We start from the raw sequence: 26649 nt of genomic DNA, 5'->3' as shown, positions 1-26649 counted from the left end.
GGTTTTAGCCCTTGGTTTAGGATTGGTAGGAATTGCTGCTGCCATGTTATAATAATTTTAACTGCCTTCATCACTATTTACCATTGGTTGAATTTCACGGACAACCTAAAAAATAAGTAGGAATCATCAAACAGGCGACAACGTGTCCTGGCTTAGCCATGAGCAAGTTTGAGGTTATAAAAAAAGTATAACAAACATCGGCCTCATGGTGTTGCTATAACAGCTGATGTAAAAATATTGGTGCAGAGGTTCTGCTCATGGCCTCTAGGGAGTGTGTGTGCAAAAGCTTCACGCCAGTCAGTCCAACCGTGCCGGAGATTAGCTGCCCACAGACGGAAAGGTGGACGGACACACAAGGATGGATGAATGGACATAGTCTCAGCCACTCCTTCGGCCTGGCAGTGACAAAAATGATATAGTTGTGTACAGTATATTGTAATATTAACAATGTGTAGTTGTCACAAAATCACAAGGCACACCTGGACCTGTCTCATAGGCCCACTGTTTTTGGCCCTTAGCTCTTTGCTTGTTCTTTGTGTACAGGTGATAGCTGAGTATGCCCAACTCAAAGAGACCCTTGGTATTGTGACCCAGGAGAGAAATTCAGCTCTGTGGGAGAAGATACTGCTCCAAGGCAAACTGGAGAACCTAGAGCAGGTGCTCAAGGTAAGAAACCCAGTTTCCAGGGAATGCATGTTCCTATTATTTATGTTATGTTATGTTTTTGCTGTGATGTGGTGTCTTATTCTGTGTATTATACCATCCCCAATTCAGGTGTTATTACAGAGTCTGAACCTCCTGCTGCCAGCCCCCTCCCTGCCTGCACTACAGTGACATCGCCTGATAATCTTCCTCTATCTGTCTAATGTCCCTGACCTGTCTGTTGCCTTCCAGTGCCATTTTGGGAGGTCTCACCGGGAGCTGTGAAAGAGTAGAAGCTCGGAGCAGTCTGCCCTGTCTGCCCCTCTACTCCTTAACATTGTTCCACTGCCCCAGCCCCGTCCATCCCTGCCCCGCCTCCCCCCAAGCCCCCCCCCCCCCCCCCCAACTAGATTTCCAAGGTATCATTGCCATGTCAAAATGTTAGGGAGAATCCCTTTTCAATCCCATTTCGAATGCTCTCTCTCTCCACCCCATTGGCTGTGCTCATACACACCTTCCCTGTATCTCTGGGCTGCTTACCAAGCAGGCACACGAATGGGCACCTGGCGATGTGACCAATCCACTGTGGAATGTGATTGTGCATGAGTCAGGCCAAGGAGCTTGGCAACAGTCAGATGGGGGTGGGTGAGAAGAGATAAGACAGGCTGGGGTTTGGGAGCGGGGCATCTCGGGAGAATAATGCTTCATTTATACTCGGTCACGCTAGAACAATAACAGATCTACAGCTTACAACGCGCCACATTGTGATGCTTGTAGATCCGCAATTCTGGGAGCGCTGCGCCATTGAGTATAAACTAAACATAAGCATATCTAATCTACTCGGTCACTTTCCGAAAACTGCAATTTGAAGCTAACTTAGTTAATGTCGGCAAGGGACACTGTCCTGCGATGGTGTAGCAATCAAGTTTTATATGATGATAATGTCATATATAGACATTTGATGACATCAAGTATCCTCGACATTGAGTTTCATATTGGCATGATGTCATCTGCTTATTTCCCCCTAATATGTTTACTTCCTGATAGTTCTGTACAGTAGTAGGAAGACTGGATGACACTATTTCATACATAGTATTGTATGGCTTCTTGTGTTATGGATGACCACATACTGGTGTTTGCTCACCCGTTTCATGTAACTAAAATCACACCTGTGTCAACTGAGTGGTGCAACTCCCCTCTCTCTCTCTCTCTCTCCCTCTCTCTCTCTCTCTCTCTCATTAGCAGGCAACAGCGCCCCTACTGGTACTCATTATATGATGCTCACACATAGGTGAACGTCACATACATGAACACGGACAAAGCTGTTCTTTGGAGTGGTTGCACCACTCAAAAACCCTGTATTGATCATGCAAAGACAACCTCGCTGAGGACAGTGTTTCACAGTGTCAGTAATGAGACTTCTACCATGGATCGTGTTACCTAAAGGGGGCAGCAAAACGACAGTATCTGTGCACTGATGGTTGTTTTTTTCTGCACAGCAAAGCATCTCCTATAGTCCTACTCCTCATCCATAAGCATCCTTCCTTACACAAACTGATCTGATTTCTAAAGGATCATTTGACATGAACTATAACTGATACTGTACGTGCCGTGGCATATAGTTTATGTCAGCGGTCCCCAAACTTTATTGGCCGTGCACCCCCTGTTGCCTCCTGACCTATAGCCGACACACCCACCCCCCAGCACTAAGTCTGTATTTGGTCGAAAATGATACATTGTTTTAATTACTTTAATATGATTATGGCAAATAATCGCAGAATGTCACTGCACTGAGACATGTAGCTGCCTTATACTCCCGCAGCTGCTCCTTACAACAGTGGTTTGCCGGATTTTGCCGCTTGTGCTAAATAACACCATAACACCGCCATTACCCTTTTCATATCCCCCTAGAAGGCGTTCGCGCACCACAAGGGGTGCACACACCACAGTTTGGGAAACCCTGGTTTATGTCATTCTCAACGTTAAAGTGTGTTCTGCGTCTCAGCACCTTAAGCAGATATACGCAGACTGTGTGTGTGTGTGTGTGTGTGTGTGTGTGTGTGTGTGTGTGTGTGTGTGTGGGTGTGTGTGGGTGGGTGCCCGTGTGTGCGTGCGCATGCATGTGTGCCTGTGTTATTTCTATGCACATATCAACCTGTGTCATTCATGTGTTTGGAATAGAAGGCTGGGCATGCTGGGGATCTTTTTGTGATTCAGTGCCAGCAGGTTGTTAGTCCTACTAATAGCAGCCCTTTCTATACCCTCCCCCCCGTCCCCACCCTATGCTCCCCCCCCCCCCCCCCCCGCCTTTCACCAATGGCTCCCCCTGGCCTGGCCGACAGCATATGCGCGAGGCTGCAGAGAGGCGGCAGCAGCTAGAGTTGGAGCATGAGCAAGCCTTGGCTGTCCTCAATGCAAAGCAGCAGGAGATTGACCTCCTTCAGAAGGTAAGTGCATGGGGATACTAGAGTCATTGCGAGGCCATCATCCCTACCCTCGTCAGTAGAGCCTGACCAATTTATCGGTCGGCCGATTTCGGGCCATCACAGATATATCAGTGTCTGCATGTATTGTCCAATATGTGCTGATATGAAAACTTTTCACAGAACATAATGCAGAAAAAAGACACTAGGGGATATTTAGGAATTGTAGCCTACTATTTTAGTTTTTTGCAAACATAATATATAGTGGAGGTATTAGTACCTTTATTGAAAGGATATCACCGTGTGTGTGTGTGTGTGTGTGTGTGTATGTGTGTGTGTGTGTGTGTGTGTGTGTGTGTGTGTGTGTGTGTGTGTGTGTGTGTGTGTGTGTGTGTGTGTGCGTGAGGCCTATATACTGTATATGCCTATATAATTATATACCTCTATACTGTATAGGCCTATGTGGTGTTTTGTGCTTTATCAGCTTGCCATTGCGTTGCTGGGTTATTGTGCTAACAACATGTCACAAAGTGATGCGTTGATGATCAGCATGTTCAGGTTTCAGTACTTCAGTCTCTTCTCCGCCTCCCTCCCCCTCACTCACCCCCCACCCTCTCTCTGATGGAGATCCCCTCCCTCCTTCCCACCCCCTCTCTTTACTTGCTCTATATTTCTGATCGAGCTTCCCCTCCCTCCTTCCCTCCCCCTGACGCATAATTTGGGATTGCACTCTGGAATAGTTGGCACGCCACGCCCCCGAGGCGCTGCTAGAGTCCAGACTGTCTCCAATTGGCTGGCTGTTTCCAGTATGTATAATAATAACGTGCATCCTTAAAACTGCTTCATGAATGAATAAGAGTTAATAAATAGATGGCCATCATTATTCTATTTTTCAGCATATTTAGAAGTTAATTCCGTTTCAGTTCGCTCTCCCCCCACCACCCCCCCTCTCTCTCTTTCCCCCAGCCCCACGCACCCTCTCTCTCTCGCGCACGCACTTTTACAAAATATCAAGCGAGATATGAAGTAGTTGTCTCATCACTATACAGTACATCAAATATGGGTATGGGCAATGATTAGCCTCCATCCGTCTATTTATTCACACAATTGCATCTTAAATCAGAGATGAGCTGGTCTGTTCCTTTATATCCACGTTTCCTTTCGATGACAAGTTGACAACTACTTTATATCTCGCTCGTTATTAAGTGTGTGTGTGTGCACACACGAGAGAGAGAGAGAGAGAGAGAGAGAGAGAGAGAGGGAGAGAGGGAGAAGCGTCAACTGAACTGAACGGAATTAACTACATTTGCATACAAAAGATGAATCACGGCCATCTCTATCCATCTATTTATAAACTCTTATTTATAAATCAGATTTAAGGATGCACATTGTTATTATACATTCTGGAAACAGCCAGCCAATTGGAAACGGTCTGGACTCTAGCAGCGCCTCGGGGGGCATGGCGTGCCAACCATTCCAGTGTCGATCCCAAATCATGCCCCCTGACCCCCCCCTCCCCCGCCCTCCTTCCCTCCCCTTCTCTTTACTTGCTCTATGTTGCTGATCGAGCCCTCCCTCAACTTAGGCATTTACAATTTAGGCATTTAGCAGACGCTCTTGATCCAGAGCGACTTACATTTAAGCAAAAACAAAGCATGTCATACATCACATATATAAAAAGTAGTTATCATGAATCGTGTATAAGCTAAGAACGTAACAATGGAGTATCTATGTCAACTATACATACTATACTATATTATATATTATACAATATACATGTGTACTATAAAGTGCTATGACTACATAAAATGCAATTCTAGTGCTGTCTACGTAACGAGCTATAAGTCTGTCTAAAATACTATCTAAGTCGACATAAAATGCTATCTAAGGCGCTAGGCTAGGGCAAGTGCTACGGGCCATGGTGGAGTCTGAAGAGGTGGGTTTTCAGACTATGGCGGAAACCCTCCTTCCCTCCCCCTTCCCTCCCCCTCTCCCTTTCTCTCACTCTCTCACTGATCAAGGTCTGGTCTGACGTCACACACAACAGAAACCATAGCCTCACAACAGCGTTTTGTACTTATTTGCTGATATGTGCTGACGTTGGAGATGTCCACTGTCCAGTATTATTGTGTGTGCATGTGGACATTTTGGGCACGTGGAATGTCCACGAGCAGAATTGTATTAAGGCGCAGAGTTTGTGTATTTACTTTGTATTCTTTTTCTGACAATAGTGTTGGGTGGATCAGAACACTAACAGCCGTCCTAAGCCTGATGTCTAAAAATATGTAAAGAAATGTTTACTCCACTCTATTTGGCAGTTTGTCTGTCTGATCTAACTGACTTGAAAGTAAGGCTGAAAAGTGATGGGAATTGTCACAGACACCTCGCCTGGATTGGAAAACAAAGCATTAACAGGCAGAATCCTCCGTTTACCAGCAGTTCGTTCGTGTTTCATCTTCTTGCAGAGACATTGAACTGCATTTCTGCATTCTCTTCAATTAATTGCCTGCGGATTCACAAAATTGTCCACAAAGTCCACAGATGTTCTTTAATTCCAACGTTAGTTTTTCCTCACTAACTCTAACAGATGTTCCTGGTCTCCAAAACGAATATAGAATGTATTCTTTTTTTGTTCTATATATATATACACACGGTACAGTGATTCCATATTACCCAAAGATTATTATTCTTGAGTGCACTGGAAATCTTCATGTATTTTTTTAAGGGAGCATTGTTTCAGATTGCTAAAACAACTGATATGCACAGAATCATAGAACAGATCATTGCACATATAGAGCACTGTCACAAGTTCACAGCCACTCAAACAGACATTTTGACAGCATTTGAACCGTTTCACTGACCAAAGAGGTTGCTATTATATAACAGGCAAGATTAGACACAGTAGCCAGGTTCAGAGCTGGGCCACCGATAGTTGTAAATCATTTTGAAGCATCAGATGGGTTGGGTGGTGTCAGGGGTGTTGCTAATCACAGAAAAGTGTAATAAATTCATTTTAAAATATTCTTATGATAATATAATCTTATAAAAACAATTGTAGAAGGAGAACATCTGCCATAAATCTTCCCAATGCCATCTGTGTTTGTTCTTTTGGCACTGGAACATTTCCTATATGTTTTACACACAAGGGAAAATCTCCACAGAAGGCTTTTTTTTGTTATTTATTTTACCCCCTTTTCTCCACAATATAGTCTGCCAATTAATTCCTCCCCAAGTCCCCATGTTGTTTCCTACTGACTCACCTGCCAGTGAGGAGCCCCCACCGGGAGGACATAGAGCCTTTGACCTACTTCTCCCGCCCAACAACAGCTGACAGGTGCCGCCCGAGCCTGTAGGAGTACGTGCAGTGACGATAGACCATATTCACACGGCGGCCATGTTGGCACTTTGCATTGAAAAAACACGGTGGCAATGGGGTGGGCATTTCATTAGCAAGATGGCCACCATGTGAATATGGTCTATTATCACCCTCCCCGCGCCCCAAACACAGACCAATTGTGTTCGTATAGAAGCTCAACAAAGCCTGATGCACGTGGACCGCGGTGGATTCGAACCCCCAGCCTGCATGTTGGTGGGCAGGCTCCACCCGAGGCGAGCGCCACTTTAAGAAGTGTCAGATTTTCCACATGTCCTCACAATAGAATCGTAATATTCAGATTAAAGTAAAATTTTAGATTATTTGGCTCTGGTAAGGTTTCTCTTTATACTACTGTACATGCTGTACATAGTTATGTATTCATTGTTTCATTGTATCTCAGGCTCAGGTTGAAGCTAAGAAGGAACATGAGGGCGCTGTCCATCTGTTAGAGGTGAGTGTCTGGGCAGTGGGGGAGGGGAGGGGAGGGAGGTGAGACAGGAAGAGGAAAGAAACTTGGCACTGAGTCAAATTGTGTGTGGCAGCTGCCGGAGTGAGTGAGACAGGTCAGCCTGCCAGTCAAACATGTGCAAGCCTGGAGCCATTTCCTATGCCTCTAAAACATTTTCTAGAATTAACACTTCTTGTAGCTAATAATGAACCTACTTATTTAGTATAATCTCTGCTCACTTGACCTCAACAGTGTTCTTTTAATTATCAGTCTTTTTGAATAATAATCAGTTATTGTATTTGTGTCATACATGAACATTATACTAGAATTTCATCTTCCTACTGTTGTTGCAGTCAGTTTGATGAAGAATTGTGCAGCATGTGTGCTACAGTGTGCCTTAAATTCTTAATTCTTTCCAGATTTGTATGAGTGAACATACAGTATGTGTAGTGTGCTTAATTTATTTCCTGCATTGATCTTCACTGTGTTATTGGTGTGTGTTCATGCATATACAGAACCACTTGGACAGCATGCAGGTATTTCACAATTGCTTTTATTTATTTACTATTTTTCCACCTCTCCCTGTACAGTCCATTGGATATACTGTATCTCCCCTAGTTTTCTTTGGCCCAGGAGGTATGGTTACCGAATGCGATGCCATAACTGGAATCAGTATTGTATCAATGGTACAACTGATCCGTTGTGTCTTGAATGCATACACTGTAGTACAGCAAAGGTGAAAGACAGCTCAATGACTATTGAAATAATGTATTGCGTTTAACTTGAATTTGGTTTTCAATGTGAATACTCTGCTGTCTCAGTATAGAATCCGGAGCTTTCCAGATACAGTAGCACCCTCACCTGTCATCAATTTCACCAAAGTGTTCTTAGGCATCAACACTTGACAGTGATAAAAGGTCATGCACGGCCTACTGTAGCGTTTTTTTTTTACTTTTGTGGTGGCTGAAATTAGGGATGAGATCAATTGGAAGTCTTTTAGTCTTGAATAGAAGTAAAAAAAAAAAACATCAGCTTTTGATGAATATTTACACAACAATTCCACCTTTACCTGAGTAAAAATAATATATATATATATATATATATATATATATAAATAAAACTGTCTGAAAGCCCATGTACAGTTTTAATTTATTAGACCTTTATTTGTCCAGGTAAATCACATTGAGATTACACAATCTCTTCGAGAGGTCATAGAAGCTTCAAATAAATACAGCTAAAATAAATAAATACAGCTAAAATATTTGCATTTTATTAATTTGGGATCTTTCAGATATGTTATATAGAAGAATTAGCCCACCTAACGGTAAAGTTAATAAAGTTACAGTTAACTGCTCCTTTTAACAATATGTTAATCTGTATTTGATTCGGAGATCAAACAGCTGGACAGTGATGAATGAGATTGTCTTTTCATTGCCAACTGAGTACATTATAGTATGCCCTTTTAACTTAAGCATGTAATTCACATAGGGCTGTGACTCACCTGTCACCATACAGTATGACAACTGTATGATGCAAACTAGCTAGTCACCTTCTGTACTAAGTCAGTACAACATCAAACGCCGGAAGGGCCGTCCTTCTTCAAGTTGCATGTTTACATCCTATAATGACAAATAATAAATAATAATAACAACTGCATGAGATGCCCACAGTAATTTTAAGATAGCATCTTAACAAAGTTGTTTGTCGCTATGCACTGGGCAGTGCTGAAAATTCCACACAGTGTGTCCCCCCCATTGTCCATGGTTTAGATTGTCTTAGGTGGATGTGAGATTTTGTGGTGTTTAAGAGCTTGTCTTCTCAATAAACCATGGTTACACATAAGAGGACATCATGCACTAGTACTTGGAATTTCCACTACACCTGCCCATGCAACTATGCTGTACATTCAAAAGAGTAAAGGTGGGGAGCAGATTTCACTTTGCAAATGTAATGGGGTTGACTGCATGGCTCTACGGTGTCTTGCTGAATTACTGTTGGCCCATTTGTTCGTTTCATTACGTCTGATGGTTTCTTGCCTTTATTTTACGATCCCTGTTCAATGAAGTTGAGGAGCGTTTCCCGCACCTTGAACACGGTGCAGTTTTTGGTATGCATTCTGACTCTGAGCAAGAGGCTACTCTTTAGAATCATGTACTGTGCAGTAACTGTAGTCCTGCATGCGATTTTGCACACTGTTTGTAGTAGGAATTGTTTCGTTTGTTTTGCTCGTTAGGTCTCTGCACCTATTTCTCTGTACTGAATTATCCCCATATATTTACAGTATTGTCCCAGACCCCATTCCACATTCTGTTTGTGTGTAGACGTTAGCATAGCACTGTGTATATGTACCTAAAGATCTATGGATGTACTCTCTGGCATTCTATCCTGCATGCTGCTTTTCCCTTACTCTCTCCTTCTCGTCATGTGTTCTTGCCATCCCTCTCTCTTCTCTCTCCTCTGAATACATCACACCAGGCCAAGGTCCGAGAGCTGGAGGAGAAATGTCGGACTCAGACTGAGCAGTTCAATCTCCTGTCTAAAGAGCTGGAGAAGTTCCGGTTGCAGGCTGGGACGTTTGACATCCTTAGCACTGAACCCATAAATCTATGCGAAACCCCCGGATCGCCCAACAAATCCCTGTCCCAGCTCCTTAATGGACTGGAATCACTAGGGAAAGGTTTGTGGAATCTTATCGAACCTCAGTACCTTAACCCATTGAAATCGGGAAAGCAGCTATGTCATTTTACATTTCTTTGCCTATTCAAAAATAGTGGCTCTGCTATTTTTGAAAAATCCTGAAAGTGTGTGCAAATATTGAATATTATATTTTGAATATATATTATATTTTTAATTCAAATCTTTGCTTCTGGGGCCCCTGGAACAACATATTTTAAGATGGGGGTTTGTGAAAAAGTTTTAGAAGCACTGATGCAGCAACATTTATTTATTTATTTATTTTTCAGAAAACTGTTGGAAGACATTTGTAGAATCGGCCTCATGTCTTCTTAATGGGTTAAAGGACTTGTTTTTGGAATGACTTTGCATGTCATGGACAGCCCTTAGAAAAACCACAGTGCTAGTGAATGAATCCATCATTGCAGTCATTTTAAAGCTGTTTGCAACCATTCTGCACTGCAGAAAATAAGCCAGTTCTTCATAATGGCGCAAGGTCTGGTAAACAATCATGTTGTCTAATAAGAAGAGAGAAACCGCTGATGGAATTTCTAGTCTGCAAGGCAGTACTTGTGGTGTACACTAGAATAAACTCTAAATTCCTAATAAGTAATCATGATAAGAAATAGCCCTTATGGGGAATGAAACCCAAGCTGATTTTGTCGTTTGTTTTCCAGTTCAGTTTTAAAACAGAGCTGCTGCTAATCAAATGAATAATGGGTGTGTTAGATGTAGGTGTGCCCGGGCTACAGTAGTCGCAATGCAAATTAACACACCCATTATTCATTTGATTAGCTGAATTTAGACTTATGCCATAAGGGCATATCATATACTGATGACATCAGGGATCTCCATATATGGGCATAAAAGGGACACGGGTAGAGAGACAGAAACAGACATCTCCATATATGCCTCTAGTATGTATAAAATGGTGCTATTTTGAAACTCAAAATGTTAACCATACATAATTGAAAATAGAACAAGAAACCTAAAATGATATGGTAATACTTACTCTATATCTATACTCTTCTGAAAAGAGTTTTAAATCTAGCTATAATCTCTCAAGCAAGATTAATTTCTTCCCAGATTGATTTCATGTGAGCATTTCCTTTGTTTGTCCCTAAGGCAATGACACGCAGATGAGTAGATCGCTGATATCTGAGTTCATACGACCACTCCAGATCAGTGGGGACAAGCCTGAGCTGCTGTCTGTCAAGCCAACATTCCTCACCCGCAGTCAAGCCAGCAGTACTGGTCGGGCTTTGCTCTCTGAGGTGCGTCCTCTTTTTCTAATATAATTAATTATATTAGATTAGATTAAATCAATTTATTTACTTTCATTCATGAAACCTACAGTACGTTTTGGGGAATAAATCATTCATTTGTCGCTTCATACTATTTTTTTCCCACTGACCCACTGCGTCTCTGACGCAGTGACCCTCTATTTGTTTCTACTGTATTTGAACACCTCATTCAAAGCACCACTCATTCATTATAAGCTTGCTCAAGTATTGTATCACAGTAACTAACAAATTGCAGAGTAATTGGCCTTGATTTATGAGGGAGATGGATCCAACATCTGAATCACCACTAGAATTATTCCATTGCCAAGTACTGTATGGGAAATTTGCTTTGGCATGTGGTGCAGTGGCAACCCAATATAAAATATATAGACATACAGCAGTGAAATCTGCACAATAGAATAGTGAGGAGCAATAAAGAAGGTCTAATTACATTTGAGCCGAGTCCAGAAGGCTAACAAATACCCCATGAACACCCTGGAGCTGGCTTGATGAAAAGATATTCATTGTAGCCATAATTGTTTTGACTGGATTGCTGTCAAAACCCAATACTCATTTCAAAACATACTGTAGCTCTAATTTCTTTGCCATTGAAAGTGTTTGTTACTGACCAATACAGCCATATTATTCCACTGATGGCCATTGAACAATGATGTTCATTACTTCAGTTGACTGTATTTTTAAGATTTCAATTGCTGACCATCCAGTCTTGAGTGCACTTCTCAAACCTTAGGCTACCACCACCCTACACTATAGTGACTGTGATAGAGTGGCCAGGCTGATGCAGCAAATAATATGAACCTATCATTCTGTCAGTGTGGGGAACAGAAACTGAAGTCAGAAAGACCTAGTAATTGTTTTCACGCTCTACTGCTGAGAGTTTCGTCTCAAGGTTTATAGGGAAATATTTACCAGCTGCAACAGTGTGGCTGGTAGTATTTTCATCTTGTTCTAGCCTGTTTGTTTATTTCTGTCAATGTGATAGCGTCAAAGGCAACATTGTGCATGCTTTTTCTATTACGTGTTATTTTTGTGTTAGGGTAATAAAATATATCAGCTATAAAGAATAGTTTTATTCTACAATCCAGTTGTTGCAACTCTTGCAACTTGCAAATATTTTGGGGGAAAATAAGTCTAAAACAAAGCAGAATTTCCATGTGGGAAAAAAGCCAATAATTTTGAACATAGTTTGGACTTAGATTGACCAGTCACAACTTGGTGTCAATATGCCACTTGTGTTGACATTTATGTTGACATACCCATGCTCCAGCACCAAGTTAATCTGCAGCTCCCCATAACACGATTTGATGTCACAGCTGGCATGATCCCATCAGAGGGTGGTCTCTCGTAGCCTGCTATATCACAAGATGAAGCAAAATCCTTACAGCTTAGAAAGTGAAGTGCAGTAGTTCTTGTAGTGGTTTTATGTACATAAGGCAGGACTTCTAAAGCAAACACTGGCAGTATATATCATTAAAATGGGGTATTTATTTATTTTTCATTTCCTTTATTAGATGGACAAGGAGATCAGCTCAACCACAAGGTCCAAACCGAGGTACACCGGCAAGGTTCGCCTATGTGTTGCTCGCTACAGGTATGTATGTATTGTTATGTGGTCTGGTAGGACAGTGGTTCTCCACCTATGGGTCGGCCCACATGATTTTTCGTGTCCCAGATGACAGTAAAGTGACAATTTAAGACTTTTAATTCTGGTCAAACATTGGCAAAATTGTCAAACAATTTAAGAAAGAGGCAGAAATTGTGAAAATTGCCAATCTACAAGCTCAATGCCTCAGTTCAAATATATTATTTTTGTTGGGGGGGGGGGGGGGGGGGGCCTGAAAATGCCTGAAAATGTTGAGAACCACATCACAAGCAGGGACAAGTCACAAACAAACTAATGTTCCTCCCGGACCGACGTAATCGTTAGCGATCACAAGGTTCAAGGTGTTCTTTATTGTTACATGACACGTCTTGACAAGACAGTCTTGTGTACATGAGCAGATAAGTGAGAGCTAGTTGAATGTCCTAAGAGAGGAGTGTGATGATAATAAACAGGGCAGGCTTCTAAAACTCCTTGGTAGACCTCTGCATGGACATAGCTTGTGTATAGTATTTATATTGTCTCACGGGGTGTAAGCTCAGCGCCTAATAATGATGCAGTGCTTCTCCCACAGAAGAAAATTACCTGTCAGCACAAAAAATAATTGGAATCCTTAGAACATAAATATAACAATGTAGCCCAGTATTTTCCACCAACACCCTTTTGCTTTAACATTTTTGCCTGAGAAAAATATATACCTTGGATGTTTTAAGCAATGCTATTACTTCTCTCATGGAGGCTATTGGATCCACATACACATACCGTATAGGACATTGTGCTGTTGTAGATGTAACAAATGCCAGTGTCTGGATGTTCTAAATGCTTGGATGGGATTTATTTTCAATTAGTCTGAAATACAGTACAGTAATGTCACCTTGACCGCTGCATTGTATGTTGTTTTTCTTCTCACTCTAGTTATAATCCTTATGACGGGCCTAATGAGCATCCTGAGGCAGAACTTCCCCTGGTGGCAGGGAAGTACCTCTACGTTTATGGAACGATGGACGAGGATGGCTTTTATGATGGTATGACATCCCTGCACTACACATTATCAACCTCTCACTAATGCGGCAATATCATTATTATTTTCTCTCTTTACCTCCTATCTCTGGTGTTTCAGGAGAGCTGCTGGATGGACAGCAGGGCCTTGTCCCCTCCAACTTTGTGGACTTTGTCCAAGATGAGGAGACATCCTCTACTCAGCACAGGGAGGGGACTAAAGAACCTGGCTACCTCAACCACAGTAGCCTGAGCTCCCAGAGGATGGGTATTGGTACGGGCATTGGAACTGGCACAGGAATAGGCATCGGCTTGGGAACGGGCACGGGCATGAGCTCGAGCTCGGGCATTGGCACAGGTTCAAGCATTGGGACGGGTTCTAGCTTTGGCACCGGTTCCAGCTTTGGCACGGGTTCCAGTCTTGGCACAGGTACGAGCATAAGCAGCCTGCTGTCTGACAGTAAGCTGGATTGTCTGAGCACCAGCAGCCTAGGGATGGACCTCCTGGGCACCTGTAGCAATGGCACAGGAACCCTGGATGTTAGCACTGACGAGGTCGGCGAAGACATCGTGCCTTACCCCCGCCGCATCAACTTGATCAAACAGTTGGCCAAGAGCGTAATCATTGGCTGGGATCCCCCCGTGTTGCCACCTGGCTGGGGCTCCATTAGTGGCTACAATGTCTTGGTTGACAAGGAGGTACGCATGAGTGTCCCCTACGGGGGCAGGACAAAGTCTCTTATTGAGAAGCTCAACCTGGCCACCAACACCTACCGTATCTCAGTGCAAAGCATCACAGACCGGGGCCCGTCAGACGAGCTACGCTGCACTCTACTCGTGGGCAAGGATGTGGTGGTGGCCCCTTACTATCTACGGGTGGACAACATCACACAGGTCTCCGCGGAACTCTCCTGGATGCCCAGCAACAGTAACTACAGCCACACCATCTTCCTCAACGGTTCGGAGTATGACATGGTCAAGCCGGGGGGCTACAAGTACCAGTTTTTCAATCTGAAGCCCATGACAGTTTACAAGGTGAAGGCTGTGGGGAGGCCGCACCAGGTGCCTTGGCAGCTTCCAATGGAACATAGAGAGAAGAGGGAGATCTCTGTGGAGTTCTGCACGCAACACGCAGGTCAGCATTGCTTTCACATCACTTCACTTCTATCTATCTTTCTGCTACATTGAAAAAGGAGTTCTTAAACTCGACCATATCATTAATTAAACCATAAATATAAAAATGGCTCGGGTAGCCATGCATCTTCTGCATTGTAGAGTTCACTCAATTTCTGTGGATACAGATTCTCTCCCGTATATTTTCCCTCTAGGGTGCATTTATAAAATTAAAAATAAAGTCTAAACAGTTATTAGTCATTTATTTAGTATTTATCAATTTGATTAAGATCAGTGTGCATGCATTTTCTTTTTCTTTACAGTATTGTAGCCCTCCTACGGTCCTGCACTTATTACACTCACACATTTTAGAGTGTGAATATGTAGAGAAAGGTCCTTGTGCACACCTACAAGGACAGGTGCGTCGGAGCCGGCAGACAAATGTGAATCATGAGAAAAAAGAGGTCCCGCAACGTTAACGACCTTCATCAGGTATCCAGAGATACCTGATGAAGGTCGTTTAGACCGAAACGTTGTCACTCAAACTGCTGCTCTTTAAGTGAAGACAGTGTGCTTTTTTCTCTTTTTTCTCAGAGCATGAATATGTACCTTACTTGAGTGTATTTGGGATACAAAACAACAGATTGTATTTTCTAGACTTTTGACCCACCACTATTCCTGTTGTATTTTATTCCTGCATGATAATCATTGTATACTGTTACTGTACTTCGGTAACATTTTATTTATACTTCCTACTGACAACTTGACAAGCATCCATTACTTACAGGTTTGAACTCGAACGTCTGAGCCATGTTTTCCTTTTTCGCTTGCCATTTTAAGATTACCCTGAGTCTAGAGTTTGTATGTATAAGAGTGTGATAAGCGGCATAAATGATATGATATGATAAGAAAGGTTAATTGAGCAGATACAGGACACGAGGAGTGTACACTAAATGAAGCTGCCATGACAGACAAGAGGAGTGTACACTAAATGAAGCTGCCTTGACAGACAAGAGGAGCATCAGAATCTGTATTGGAGAAGGAAACTCTAAAACCATATCCACATGAACCCTAGCAAATATTCTGTAAAAATAGCCGATCTACAAGCATAAGCTATGAACTTGTAGATCAGCTATTTTAGGTGGAGAATTTAGTGTGGGAAAAGGAGAGACCAAGTACAGACCCACGGGTTTCCCTGGTCTACAAAAATAGGAGTAAGGTTTAGTGCAAATACTAGGCTACTGTATCTGTAGCCTACTAAGTATAGTCTGTGTCTCCCTCCTGCTTTGCACACTGAGAGAGACATCACATCTGCAGCATACAACCGATGCCAGCACCATTATATCTGGTTGTAAGAATGAGCCTCTTCTTAGCTAACTGATTTGGCTTATACATATTGCATTAAGTACAATTATAGAGGTCCGGTTACCCAGAGTGCATTTAAACTCCAAGATTGTACCTTAGAGCGAGGGTTCCCACTTTTCAGGCCACGATCCCCCAAAATAATCAAATTTGAACTGGGGACTCCTAGTCCCCACCCTGACAAGCACTTGGAATTGTAGGCATTACATACTACAAGCTCTACAACTACAACAGGCGTTGTATTGTTTGGCTTAAATGGGCTATTTTCTTTCTTATGTAATATTTGAACATTTGGCCAATTTTAGAAATGTGCAGATACATATAATACTCTACACTTACACTGTGTGTTGGTTTGTTTACTGTTGAGTGAAAAAACAATGTTGCTCATTAAGCTAATCATCTGGGGACCCCCCAAAATAATTTGGGAGTCCCGACCCCCAGTTTGGGAATCCCTGCCTTAGAGTGACTTAGTGCTTCAAGGCTGGGGAGGTGTGGATGAACCGGGAAGGCAGCTGGAGTTCTGCGTAAATGGCAGCAGTGCATCCTGGGAGTGATCTTATTACAGGGAACATCGGGGGGCATAAAATCGCCATGCGATGGTGGCACATGATAAGATAAAGACAGCATTTCAGAGGCTTTCAATTACCAGGATATGATCTCGTTTCCATGGAATGAAGACGCCAATTACGTGACCCACATTGTTGCCCCCCCCCCCACCTTGTCATGTGCCATTCCAGTCGTGTCTTAATGGAAGCCCTTGATGCCTCCGTCCACTCCCATTACTATTTATGCAACATTTAGTCTTTTGGGTCAGATAATTCAACACAGCCTAATGAACTCTTCAAATGGATCATTTCTATCAGCCACCCACGGTGAGGTTGAGCTCATTAAGAGAACTGAACAAGTTGCACCGGTCTCCGTATCAGCATTTAGGGACTGTCTGTCTGTCAATATAGTGTACAGTATATGGCGTCAGGGTAGGCGTACAGTGTCTGTGTCACATTGTTGGGGGATCGCTAGCCCCTCCTATATTCAGCTATAGTGTAACATTAAATTCCCATTGGCAAAATGGATAATTTACGTCATGTGGACAAGTAAATCGGCCATTTTTGTCCTACACAAATTCCAATTGACAATGAATGGATGATGTACGATGATAAGAGCGCCCCTCACTTCACACGGGTGTGATTTTTCAGTTAAAATCATGTTATTTTCGAAAAAGTCACACTGGCTTAAGTGGTACACCGGTTATGGCTGGTTGTTGGTTGACAGAGATAGTTAAATGAGATGGAAATGAAATGCGATTGCATCAAAGACTGCTTACATCTGCTTTTAGAAAAAGGTATCCGGGCTGACCCTGAGTGCAGGATTGTGATGAAGATGTATTGATGATGGTTTTTATATAGACTAATATAGCTATTGGTTGTAGCCCTGAGATACTGGTAGCCCTGTACAAAGGTTCTTATTGGTTTAGTTATATGTAGGCATCAGTGATACACAGACGTTTTACAATCACGCCGTGGCACAACACTTACATACATACCCATACATACATGCATTCAATTGTGGCTCTACAAATTAGGACATTAACATTCAAGGATTAATTACATGTATTCCTTGTAATCATTTACTTATTTAGATTTTTTTTGCATATCCACTTCATGTTATATATATTTTTTGCATATCCACTTCATGTTTGAATTCACTGGTAATAAGGCGAACAAATTTACAAACAATGTTCCTGACTTAAAGCACACACAAAAACTAACTTGCCAGAGCTGATTACTATGGGGGAATTTAAAATGGAGAATCAAATTAGTTGTCTTGGCGCTTTCAATGAAATCGTTTTGTGTCATCGACCCTGTCTGTATTGGGTTCACTTGGTGTTTATTTAATCTCAATGAGACTATCCATCCATTAATCCATCCATCTTCAACCGCTTATCCGTAGTCGGGTCATGGGGATCAAGTCGGGTCAATGAGACATACCTGTTAAAAAAATGATAATGATTATGATGCCAATAGATGCATGCATATTATGCATTATGCTCTTGAAGAGCCTGGACATAATATTCCTGCATATCATATGCGGGCAAGATATTAGACTGTATTTGAAAATCATGTTCAGATATACATTGGCCCTCACATAAATCATCATAACATCCTGTCACGATTATCAAACATGAGAACAGTTACAGAATTATGTTCCACTTGATGAAAGAGAACACCAGTGGTTCTCAACCTATGGGTCGGGACACCAGATGACAGTGAAGTGACAATTTAAGAACTTTTAGACCTTCCTTTTCAATACCTCAAAAAAAGAAAGAAAATAAAAACTACTGCATTATACTATAAAACCTCGTCAAACATTGGCCAAATTGGCCTGGACGGCTGAGGGCTGACATCGTGTCGCGATCCCAACGAATTTGCTGCGTGTCACTCCTACATTCGATGTGCTTATCAGAGTCCCACTCCCCAGTTATATAATATTATTTTGGGGGTCATGGCCTGAAAGAGCACCAGTGGTTCAGTCCGTGTTGTATTTATTATACTTTCTCTTCTTATCCTAGTGTGTATAATATTTTGTGTTCCCCAGGTCCTCCTTTCCCTCCCCAAGAGGTACAGGTCCAGTGTGGTCAAACACCTGGGGTGCTGCAGGTCAGATGGAAACCCCCAACCCTGACCCCTTCAGGGACCTCAAATGGTGCCAGTGTGATTGGCTACGTAGTATGCACAAAGGGACAAAAGGTAGGTAGGGGTACATACGAATAAGCCTGTTTTCTTTATGTATTCTTCTGCCATTGTCAGCTGTTCAAATCCCATCATTGTCGGTGTAGCGTGACTGTGCTGCCATCTGCTGGACATAATTGATAGAAAACTGATTTCTAGCCCATGCATGACAACAGTCAACAGCAGTTATGTAAGGCGCTTTGCAAACAAGGCTGTAATAATAGGCTCTCTGGCTCTTTTGACAGCAGCGGTGATGTTTAGGTGTGTCATTACTGCATCCCACATACTGTACTAAGCCAGAGACATTCGTCGTGTCTGTGTCAGTGTGTGTCTTTCCAGCCACTCAGGATTAAGTCATCAGAACATTGTTTTGGAGGGGGAGGGAGGCAGGCAGGCAAAAAATAATTATATATAATTTGTCTGAGATGAGGTGCTATAATTACAATAAATATAAAACTTTGTCACTTATTCCATCTAGGGTTAAATCTATTAGGTCTATACGACTGACCTTGCTTTGTAGTTCAGTCAGTTTCACCACCAGTTTTTGCCATGATGATAGATTTATGTTATTGTACATCTTTAGAAAATAAGCTTCATAGACGGAGGCAAAAGCTGCACATAGGCCTATACAGTAGGTCAAAAAGGAGTTTCAGACCACTGGTACGCTGACACTTTAATTTCCCTCCAGTTAAGAATGTTGTCCTGGCTCCTGTGTGTGCAGATAGCAGAGGTTATGTACCCTGCTGTACCCTACGGCAGACTATGTGACTGTGTGACTCCTGTGTGTGCAGATAGCAGAGGTTATGTACCCTACGGCAGACTATGTGACTGTGTGACTCCTGTGTGTGCAGATAGCAGAGGTTATGTACCCTACGGCAGACTATGTGACTGTGTGACTCCTGTGTGTGCAGATAGCAGAGGTTATGTACCCTACGGCAGACTATGTGACTGTGTGACTCCTGTGTGTGCAGATAGCAGAGGTTATGTACCCTACGGCAGACTATGTGACTGTGTGACTCCTGTGTGTGCAGATAGCAGAGGTTATGTACCCTGTACCCTACGGCAGACTATGTGACTGTGTGACTCCTGTGTGTGCAGATAGCAGAGGTTATGTACCCTGTACCCTACGGCAGACTATGTGACTGTGTGACTCCTGTGTGTGCAGATAGCAGAGGTTATGTACCCTACGGCAGACTATGTGACTGTGGAGCTGAACAGGATCCAGTGTCTGGAGGCCAGCGAGGTCATAGTAAGGACGTTATCAGCACAAGGGGAGTCCCAGGACTCGCCCGTGGCCCTCATTCCACATAACCTCCTGGGCTCTCCACGCCTCACCCGCCGCACCGCTGCATCTATGCCCCACCAAGTGCAATCGCAAACCCATCCGCCGTACCCGTCCACCTATCCCCCGACGCACCCTCAACCCCAGGTCCAGCCCCTGCCTCGAGCCCAGCCCCACACGCTGCCTCACTCACAAACACAGACGCCGTCGGCCCATCACCCTCCTTCCCAGCACTTTCAGCCCCACCCCATGTCCAAGTCCAAACCTTTAGTAAGTGCCAGAGAGCCAGATACCAAAGAGCACGAGGCTATCCTGCGGCCTGGCCAGCCCTGGGAGCGCTCACCTTCGCCCCTGCCTCCCATGCGTGGCCACACGTTGGAGCCGCCACACTTCCAGCCACGCCGTTCACCCTCTCCTCAGAGGATCTTGCCACAGCCTCAGGGAGTCCCCATCCCCAACACCATCGCCAAGGCCATGGCCAGGGAAGCTGCACAGAGAGTTTTCGCCGAGGGCAACCGGGTATGTGAGAACTTTGTAACAGTTGTTGTTAAACGTTACATGTTACAATTGTAACATGAATCAAAACAGTGTGAAAGAATTACTTGAATAATCGATTAATTGATCGACAGAAGATTAATAGAATAATTTGTAATTATAAAATCATCATGACGTTTTTGACTGCTGGGTAAACATCAAGAGGTCTGTTTGGAGCATTGATGAGCATCTACCATCATTTTGTAAGCTTAAGTTGCATGATGACAATTTTTCGTCATCAGCAAAACATTGAAATTATGGTTGCAAACATTACATGCATGGCATATAAAACAAGTCTAAATAAATACCTGTATTGTGTCTGTCAGGTTGAGAAGAGGAACATCTTCAGTGATCGTGGTAATGCTCTGCATTCACTGAACTCTGATGAGGAAGAAGACGGTTATGATTCTCCTCATGCGAGGAGAAGAGGGGCTTCAGTAGATGAATTCCTGAGAGGCTCAGAGCTTGGCAGACAGGTATTATACACAAAACACAATAAGATAATGCTTGTTTGATTCACTATGGTAGAATATATGTATATATTTGTAGGAGTTAAAGGGAAACCTCACCATTTTTGCAAAGGAATATATGTTAATGACGTTTAGAAGATTTAGAACACTTTCCTGGGGGTGGGGTCTTTTTTGTGTGTAATATGTGGTTTTAGATATTTTAGATTTAAGCAGTGAGCCCAGTGTCTCTGATGTCATGGACACTGGGCTCACTTCCTTCCTGGACTACAATTCCCATAATGCTTTCGTGCACTGCTCCTCCTTGTGGATAGGGGGAGGGCTGTCTTACTAAGACAACTTGTAGTCCAGGAAGTAAGTGAGCCCAGTGTCCATGACATCAGAGACACTATGGGCTCTGCACTGCTAAAATCTAAAATATCTAAAACCACATTACACACATAATAGACCCCCGGGAAATTGTTCTAAATCTTGTAAACGTTTTATAAAAAGGCTGAAGTGTCCCTTTAATGAAATCCTAATTTCATTTGACACAATGTGTCAAAATTCACAAAGAGTAGTTAGTGTAGACTGTGGTGACACCAGTCTGTGGACAGTTGAGATTGAGGCATTTTTGGAAAAAAATCTTTCACCGCTTTGCTTTCAATTTGAATTCCCAATCTCTACTATCATACAGTATTAACCACATGAATCCTAGCATCCATGTTCTGGGGGTGAACATTCGCCCCCAGAAATAGCTGATCTACAAGCTCACAACCCATCACTTTGAGAATGATGAATGTGATCTTGTAGGCTATTTTCAGCCAAAGATATTCTGTGTAGTAGAAAAGGGGACTAAGTACAGAGCCAGACCTGGTCAACTAAGTAATAATTTGCTTAGTATAGAGGGTTTATGTGCAAAGGGTTTAAAAGCAACATTAAAAAGCATGGGGCATGTTTACTTTTAAACAAACCACTTACTGTTTGACCTCAACTGTCACTCTCCCTCTTCCTGCCTCTATTCCCCCCAGCAGCACCATCATCACCACTACAGCCACAGCGAGGAGTACCACACGGAAAGCAGCCGGGGTTCCGACCTCTCCGACATCATGGAGGAGGACGAGGAGGACCTCTACTCTGAGATGCAGTTGGAGGAGGGCCGCAGGCGGAGCATCAACTCCCACAACACTCTCAAGGTACTGTAAGCCAACGGCAACCCAACGAAATCAACAATGCCAGGGATGGCGTATGGAGGACGGTTCCATGTTTCTTTCTCACAGGCTCTACATTCAGGCCCACCGTGGCTTTGCGTGACTGAGCTGCACAGTCTTGCCTTAGGCACCCCCCCCCCCCCCCAAACCACCTACCCAGCCCCATATTCAATCCCTATCACTGCTTCTTTTCATGTGAATGGCTACGCATGCTGCATGTTAGAATAGATAGAGGACGTAACTCAAGGCATAATTACTGTTGTTTCCGCCTTTTTTTTAATTGTATTTATTGCATTGAATGAGCATTGAATTAGATTTCTTAAAACTGAAATGTTTTTTGTATTCGTTTTAATATGAAGTGTGACACTGAAATCAAAGTTGTGTTGTATAGGACAGCATTGAGCATAGTTATCTGGTGCCAATAAAACATTTGGCCATTAATTTCTCCCATAGAGATTTACGAAAAAATCAATTATTTTAAGCCTAGAATCAGGCCATCCATGATCCTGGTGAATCATGACCATAAAACCTTTGATTCTGTGGGAAGAAGAATTATAATATTTATTTATAAAAAAAATGTTTTACACATCTCTATGGGAAAAAGGAATGGAGGATTTCTTTGTGGCACCACACCCACTGCTATGCCCTATACTATAACATTTGCAAAGAAAGGGTCATGGCATATCAAGTGCATATGGGAATCTCATTTAAGTGAGTACTTAAATGGAATTTGTTCACTTTTCTTTGTCTGTCCCATGTCAAACATTTAATTTCTCTGTTGTCAATGTAGATGGTAACGTTTTCACAGTGTGTGATCTTGTCATTCTTTGTGTGGATGTATGGCCAATAGGACATTGTACTGTGAAAGTAAACATTACATTGATGTTTATTGTTCAGCTTACTAGGAGAGGTTATGAGGAAAAGAAAACTTGATGTGAATGATTTATGTTTGTCAGCAAATATTTGTACAGTAACAGTGTTCAAGATTTGGTGTGGTTGAAACGCATCAATGTTGAATCTCCTGTTTCTTTGTTGCAAACATGCACCTGTTTCTATGTTGCCATCAGTTCATAAGTCACTTCTGTGACATCATTGTACATGCATCCCAAATTATCGCCATCTGTATGAAAAATCTGGGGTGGAAAAATTTAGGCAATTTAGTTTGACTAACAAATATATGTGGTAAAGGACAAATTAAATTCATATAGTAGCTTAAGTTTAGTGTTCTGTTGAATTTGTGTGGGCTTATTATCTCCATTAGGAATTATGTGCTTGCGTGCGTTTGCGTGTGCAATTCTCAAATATTTTACAAATCGGTCACCGACAGCTATATTTTCGAACATTTATAATTGCAGTTTGACGACTCAATGAATTCAACTAAAGGTTCAGTTTGCGTGTGCAAGCTGACATTATATTAGCACCTTAACTTTTCAATCTTTGGCCCATTTTACAGAGTTTAGAGTGCAGATGATCTACAAAGCTTGCACCAAAACTAATACAGCATCGTCTTTTACTTGTTTTCAAGACTAGCTGAATGATCATGCTGGATTTGAAAAGAAACATGTTTTGGCTGATTTGATCAGGACATCCCTACTTAATTTAATGTTATTCTCTCTCTCTCCCTCTCATGGAGATTGTCACACACACATCAGTGTCTTCCCCGAGATTATGCTGGCATGGTCTGCCAGCTTTCAGATATAGCTGTGTGACGTTCATTCTCAGTTTTAATTGACTGCCAACATAATTCCTCTTACAAAGGACATGTAAAGCGGGTGTGTGGCAGCGAAAACCAACATCAAATTGCAACCGTAACTGCTGATTTAAACATAATTGCACCATAGTAATGACAGTCTTTTTACATTCCTTCCCGCCATTGCCCTGTGCCTTTTCATACACACACAACCGCAAAACATTGTCATCATTGGCCCCATATGGAAAGATGTAGAGTAGACAATGAATGAGTGAGAGAGAAAGGGAAGACAGCAGAGACCATGCACAATTGGTAGTCACATGTCACATTCTGTTATGGCTGTAGGTAGAAATATAACTGCATACATACTTATTATTACGGTAAGGCATGCAGAGATACTTTAAATGTTTTACCTTGGCCTTGTCAATCCAATTGCACTTCTGTTTGTAGGTATTTATCCTACACATATCCACATAGTTCATTTTTTCCATTTCATTGAATTGATCCACATCAAAGCTTCAGGATTTGTCTATCATCAATTTATCAGAAAAAGAGAAAAGAACCCGTACACTCATCTGCTCCAAATGCTATACTTTATTGATGACGTTTCGAGCCAAGGTCAAAAACTAGTTTTTTGGTCTGGTCAAAAAAATAGATGAAGAGCCTTGGCTCGAAACTTTGTCAAAAAAGTATAACGTTTGGAGCAGATGCGAGTTCTTTTCTATTTTTCTGATGTCACTTTTGATCCCAGCACCTCTACTAAGTGATGTGCGTATTCCGTATTCTATTAGTTTTCATCAATTTATCAACCTCAGTGTTTTGTTTGCTCCTCACCAGCAGTATCTTTTCTGTATGGCTGTCACTTCATTTTGAAGTATGGACCGTTTTCCCCATTATGTGTGTGTTTCGTTCACCACAAGTAATGTCCAGACTCATACATATCATTTAGTACAGATTTCCTGTCCAGAGCATGCCATTTCCCCCTCACGGAATGAGACTGCATGTCTTACTGCATTACCACAAATAACTAATTCTGTCTTTATTTTGTCTTTCCCCCAATTTATTTTTCTATTCACACACATTATCGTGTCCTACCTGTTCTAAAACCTTCAAAAACCACACAAATCTTCCCTCAAATCTAAACCAAACGATTTTTGACTGAATTCTGAACTATGGAAAATGTGGACATGTTGCTCCCCGGTTCTCACGGCTAAAGGCTTATTACAAGCGCCAGGATCTTGCAGAGGAGAGAGACTGCTGGGACCTACAGAGGGAGGTGGTGAAACAGAAGTCGCTGCGGAGCAAACGTCTCCACAGCATCCCAGAGGTGGCCGAGGAGGAGCCAGACAGCGTGGACGGCCTGGGACAGCGGCTGTGCTTCGAGGACGGAGGGCGTCCGGGAACGCCCCGCTCCCAGCGGAGGAGCAATCGCATTTACGAGCAGGACCAGCACATCTCGCCCGGTAAGAGCTCACGGCGGCTGCAGCGCCAGTCCTCCTCGCCACGCTTCCATGATGGCCACTATGGATACGCGGCAGTGGAGCGCGGCCTGGGCCGACCGAGCCGCCAGAATACCAAGAGTCCTGACAGCGGGTTGGACTGTGGCAGTGAGGAGGAGGGCTCTTTGGGACGCGGCTACCAGGGTTACTACACCCACGGTAGCCCCGTGCGGGCGCCAATACGCATCATCCACTGTGAGGGGCCAGTGGAACGGCGGGCCCTGGCCATGGGTCGAAAGAGAACTCTGACACGTCAGTGTAGCATGGAGGAGGACTACTGTGACGTGCCAGTGTCTGCAGCCCCGTCAGTGCACAGGGGCGATTTCAGGAACAGGGAGCACTTTGGCCCTGGGCGAGGAGCAGGGCCCAGGAACTACTCCAGGGAGGGAGCCCTGAGCGAGGGCAGGCTCAACGAACTGGACAGGGCCTATTACAGTCCACACAGAGACGCTAGGGCACAGTCTATGTCCAGGCTCAACCGGGACCAGACGCTGGTGTGTGATTCTGGCTTTCTGCTGTACATTTCATCAGCAAGCAGCAGCCATTCTATTTTCTTAATGTTTTTTTTTGTTTGTTTTTTTCATGGGTATCACCCTTTTTCCTTTCATTATCACTTGTTTTCAATCTTCTGTAAAGGTTACATTATGATTACATGTTCATGGTTGTTCTTATTTGATGTTTTATGTTGTGTGTATTAGTTTGCTCGTACTTAGATTGTCGAGTGTTTTTGTTTCTTTCAAGTAAAGCTTTTGATTATCTAAAGGCCATTTAACTATGTTTTGATTTCTCATGTCTCTGAGGGAAAAGGACAATGGCAGCTCAACTAATGGCTGTTTCTCTTCAATGCATTGGGATTGTACCATTCCTCTCTCCTCCCCTGCCCTCACCTTTTCTCCACCAGCCGACAGCTTGATATGTCTCATCTTACTTTTAGACCTCTAGTACTGCAGCCTTATGTCGGGCTGGAAGTTTCTAGCAACTCTAGTTGCCTTGCATACAAAACAGCAGAACAGTTCCTTTTGTAGTCTGTGCAGATTTAATTTACTCTGCTTCAGCCCTCAAGCTGGTTTGCATCATGTTAGGTCTATTTTCTCTTTTCCTTCTCTCTGGCTTTGAAGCAAAGAATACTCTTCCTTTGTTCACTACAGAGGCTTGCTAGCAGGGCAACCACAAATCCAATCCCTCACATGTTTGGTCCTATTTATACTTATTGGCACGCCAGTATTGCATGCCAAAAAATAGCAGATCTACAAGCTCACAGTGCATTGCATTTTAACCCGCTGTGAGCTTGTAGATCTTCTATTCTCGGCGCGACACT

The 26649-nt window shown here is 42.9% G+C and overlaps 1 protein-coding gene across 1 annotated transcript in view; it reads left to right on the top strand.

Moving 5' to 3' along the window:
- Positions 1 to 26649, top strand: part of rimbp2b (RIMS binding protein 2b) — a 52422-nt gene that overhangs the window by 8236 nt on the left and 17537 nt on the right. The window contains 14 exon segments of the mRNA XM_080765498.1: positions 544 to 666; positions 2985 to 3089; positions 6842 to 6892; positions 7405 to 7425; positions 9365 to 9566; positions 10688 to 10836; positions 12378 to 12457; positions 13382 to 13491; positions 13587 to 14600; positions 18536 to 18687; positions 19835 to 20470; positions 20812 to 20961; positions 21963 to 22127; positions 25049 to 25825. Of these exon segments, the coding sequence (XP_080621624.1) occupies positions 544 to 666; positions 2985 to 3089; positions 6842 to 6892; positions 7405 to 7425; positions 9365 to 9566; positions 10688 to 10836; positions 12378 to 12457; positions 13382 to 13491; positions 13587 to 14600; positions 18536 to 18687; positions 19835 to 20470; positions 20812 to 20961; positions 21963 to 22127; positions 25049 to 25825 (3735 nt within the window).

Source organism: Protomyctophum bolini (assembly GCF_963924005.1).
Source record: "Protomyctophum bolini genome assembly, chromosome: 6".
In the NCBI taxonomy this organism is placed as follows: Eukaryota; Metazoa; Chordata; class Actinopteri; order Myctophiformes; family Myctophidae; genus Protomyctophum; species Protomyctophum bolini.
Note: the sequence above shows the minus strand (reverse complement) of the source record. Positions and strands in the feature narration are given on the sequence as shown.